Source organism: Temnothorax longispinosus, unplaced genomic scaffold (genome assembly GCF_030848805.1).
Source record: "Temnothorax longispinosus isolate EJ_2023e unplaced genomic scaffold, Tlon_JGU_v1 HiC_scaffold_768, whole genome shotgun sequence".
NCBI classification, from domain to species: domain Eukaryota; kingdom Metazoa; phylum Arthropoda; class Insecta; order Hymenoptera; family Formicidae; genus Temnothorax; species Temnothorax longispinosus.
Window position 1 is genome coordinate 1 of NW_027270635.1, and position 4,403 is coordinate 4,403.

General features: G+C 37.7%; 1 protein-coding gene across 1 annotated transcript; it reads left to right on the forward strand.

Moving 5' to 3' along the window:
• Window positions 1-3,715: 3,715 nt before the first annotated feature.
• Window positions 3,716-4,243, forward strand: LOC139825014 (uncharacterized; the record flags this gene model as incomplete). The annotated part of the gene is made up of 2 exons (XM_071797555.1): window positions 3,716-3,723; window positions 3,788-4,243. Coding segments are annotated over exons 1-2 (464 nt in total), but the record flags the coding sequence as incomplete, so codon positions are not given.
• Between the last annotated feature and the right edge of the window lie 160 nt (window positions 4,244-4,403).

Below are 4,403 nucleotides of genomic sequence, written 5' to 3' on the forward strand. Positions count from 1 at the left end.
GTATTTTGACGCGCTGAACACGAAGCTGGCATTGGTTGAGCTGCCTGACTTCCTCCAATTTGAGTATTTAAAAAAAACGCAGGAGATGATTCAAGCCGCAGTCTGATCAGTTGAAATAATTCTGTTATCTCGAATGAAGAAATGTATACTTTAATCTATTGTTCTGTTTACCATAGTTTATGTTTGTAACAGTAACGTACTCTTTTATTCTCGAACGACCTGTGCAGTGGGTTTCTGACTCTTTTCAAATTACTGTCGCGTTCAGTTACTCTTTTCAGCAACCAACAGAGTAGTCCGCCATCATGTTAACATCCCATCTGCCCTGGTATCTTCTTTCAATTTCTTTCATATCTTGATGGAACCGTTTACCCTGCTCCTCACTGTAACCACCTAAGTTTTCAGGAAAATATTCCAGGTGGGAATCCAAGAAATGTAATTTGAGATTCACCAAACACCCCAAGCGCTCGTAGTTTTCTACCATTTCTGCTACGATAACATCATAGTTCTGACTCCGGTGGTTTCCCAAAAAGTTTTCAGCGACGTTGCGAAAACTCAGCCACGCTGCTCTCTCGATATCTGTCATTGTTGTTATAAAATGTTCATCGCGAAACATTTTACGCATTTGAGGTCCATCGAAAATACCCTCTTTCAATTTCGCATAACTCAATTGCGGAAATTGACGCATTAAGTACTCGAAACATTCTCCCTTTTTGTCCAAAGCCTTGACAAATTGTTTCATCAAACCAAATTTTATGTGAAGTGGAGGAAGCAGTATTTTCGAGGGATCGAGCAGAGGCTGTTCTATGACATTGTGACTCCCTGGGTTGAGTACTACTCTTATTGGCCATTGTTTCTGTTTGTAGTGATTTTTACGATCTCTACTGCCCCATAGACACAAGAAGCAGGAATATTTTGTAAATTCTGATTGTTGTCCCAGGATGATACATATGATTTTGAAATCACCGCAAACTTGCCACTTGTGCTCTGCATATCTGATTCTCTCCAAAACGTATCGCACGCTTTCATAACTTTCTTTCAATGTGGTTGAGTATGCTATTGGAAGACTTGCGTATTTATTTCCATTGTGTAATAGTACCGCCTTTAGGGTTCGTTTTGAAGAGTCTATGAACAATCTCCATTCCTTGGGATTGTAGACGTCACGTTTTAATTCATTTATCAAACCACAAACATCTGTGCAGTAAACTAAAGAGCCGTCGTCATCTTTATTGAAGTATTTCCGAAATTCCTTTTCTCGATTCTTGTAAACAGTTTTCGCTAGGTTCTACCAATCCTCGGCTCTTTAGTTTTGCTGCCATAAATTCTGACATATATTTAGGAAGTCCCATTTCTCTAATGAAATCATCTAACTCTTCTTGATTAAATGGTTTCGAAATAAGTCGTTTTATTTTCGACCCAACTGGCCAATTAAAACAAGATTGCACGACGTTTTGACCGAATTCCGGTCCTTATCAAGTGCTTTGATTTAAGTTACACCGATCCGCATAACAAATTGCATCGTTGACGTGGTGTCCTGACAACGTCAAGACAAACGCAAAACTAAACAAAAGAGAAAATAATACATTTAACAATAGAAAAACTATACAAAATCGTTACAATATCGCGCTGGTCAAAAACAATAAAATTAATTAACACTGTAAAAATTAGTTAAAAGCTTACAATTCTTATGCGTTCCAAAACAAACGGTGAAATCAAAACGTCACCAGCCATATCGAGGCACAACGTCCGAACAGTAAGACAGTCAAAGTCGAAATGAAGTTGTCAAATGTAATCCGCGGATAGCAAACGGCGCTCTGATGGAAAAACGAGCAGAACCGAATATACAGGGCCGACTAAGTAATACCTATGACCCGGTTATAAATAGATGGCAGGCTCTCAGTATCGTTTTGTAAATTGATTGTGCAATCATGTTTTTTAATGAAAAACATTTCTGATATTTCTTTTTTTTTGAAATGTTTTTCTTTGTATAAAATTTTCGGATGTTGCCACTTGAAATCATGATTGTGTGTAAGACTATGTTTGCTCACAACAGAATGATTATCTACATTTTTCCTAATATCACATCGATGTTCTTTGATGCGTGTTTCTAAATGCCTTTTTGTCTGGCCAATATATACCGCATCACAATTTGCACAATCAATCTTATAAACTAACTCAGTCTGATTGAGATTCGGCAACACGTCCTTACCCTTCCTAATGACACAATCCAATCTCTTCGGGATGGTGTGAAGAACTCTAAAGTTCATGTCTCGCATTGTACGGCTAACATTCTCGCTAAGGCCCTTTATGTAAGGTACAGTAATGCACCTTCGAGGATCTTGGGCCACTTCGCTACTGACAGGATCATTGTTGTTACGATTTTGCAATTCGCCAAGTCGGACATTGACATATTTATCAACAATTTTCTTTGGGTAACAATTATTAATAAGAATCTTTTTTATTTCACTAATATTAGAATTGTGAAACCGCGCGTCGGACTGTCGGACAAAAGAATCGCCCGATCAACCAAATTCCTTACGATGTTAATTTTGTATTTCATAGGATGGTTTGAAAAATAATTTATGTACCGGCCCGAGAAAGTTGGTTTACGGAACCAATTCGTGAGCAATGAGCCTCCCTCGCGGATGACCGTGGTATCAAGGAAACTCAATTTACCATTGCTTTCCATTTCGTAAGTGAATTTTAATCTATCGTGGTAATTGTTGAAACTGTCTAATAATTCATCTCTCTTTAATCGCTTTCAAAACAAGATCTTTAGGTATGTTAGTGAAAAGAGAAGTGACATCTAACGAAATTAAAACGTCACCGTCTCCCACTGTCACTCCTCTAATCAATTCTACAAAGGACCAACCATCCTTAACATACGATTCAGGTTTAGGAACAGATTTTTCTAAGATATTTTGCAAACGACTGGCGATATTATAGAGCGGACTGCCTAAAGTGGAAACAATTATACGTAATGGTGAGCCAATTTTATGAATCTTCGGGAGCCCGTAACTGCGCGGGAGATTCCCATTAGTACAACTCAAATGTCTAAAAACTTGCTCATTGATGATGCCCATGTTAAACCAAGACTTTGCCACTTCGTTGATTTTCGATGTTATTTTTCTTATAGAATTGCTTTTCAATTTTTTGTACGTGGAACTGTCACTAAGTAAGTCAGTCATCTTATTAACATACGTACTTTTTTCCATGATCACGGTAACTTGTCCCTTGTCTGCCTTTGTAACAAAGACATCATCGTTGTTGCGGAGGAACCTTTTACAAAATCTAAACTCTTGCAAAATAAACCTCTCTATACAATTTTTATGCTTATTAGTCCGCAAGAATTTAAACAACGATTTTGAAATACGGTTGCGCGCTTCGTCAACAATATCGTCAGCGATCTGGTAAACATTGAATTCGAAATTTTTAATTACGTCAACCACCGAATCTATGCGATCTCTCCTGTCATTGTTGTCAACTGGTAGAGCGAATCTATCGCCAAGACTAAGAAACCTCAGTACTCTGTCTGGAATTTGTTTGCTGCTAATATTAATATAATAATCCATTTGTTGTGATTAAAGTTCATTAACGAATTAATAACTGGGTTTTGCGCAGCTATAACTGAGTTAAATTTATTAATAAGTTTTCTTTGTATTTTTTGTTCATATGTATAAAAATAATCGTTGTTAGCATAGAAAAAATTGCTGACAACATGACCAGGTAAGAGCGCACGAAGTTGGTTCTCTATTCTAATAATCTTGGAACGAAAGCGATGTTTTGAAAGCGATGTTTTGAAAGCGATTGAAGAGAGATGGAATTACATTACTACAAAAACTGATCTCAGCCTTCCACAATTCTTGAGTGCTGTAGACTTGATCCTTAGTTCTACTAGTTTTATGTTCAACGGCCAATTTTATGAACAGATCTTCGGAAGCCCGATGGGGTCTCCCTTCTCCCCTATCTTGGCTGACATGGTCATGGAGGATTTAGAGAAGCATTGTATACAGCGGCTCAGTTTCAGGATAACCTTTTCCAAACGATATGTGGATAATATTTTCGCGGTTGTTCCCGAGTCGGGTATTGGTGAATTATTAGACAGTTTCAACAATTACCACGATAGATTAAAATTCACTTACGAAATGGAAAGCAATGGTAAATTGAGTTTCCTTGATACCACGGTCATCCGCGAGGGAGGCTCATTGCTCACGAATTGGTTCCGTAAACCAACTTTCTCGGGCCGGTACATAAATTATTTTTCAAACCATCCTATGAAATACAAAATTAACATCGTAAGGAATTTGGTTGATCGGGCGATTCTTTTGTCCGACAGTCCGACGCGCGGTTTCACAATTCTAATATTAGTGAAATAAAAAAGATTCTTATTAATAATTGTTACCCAA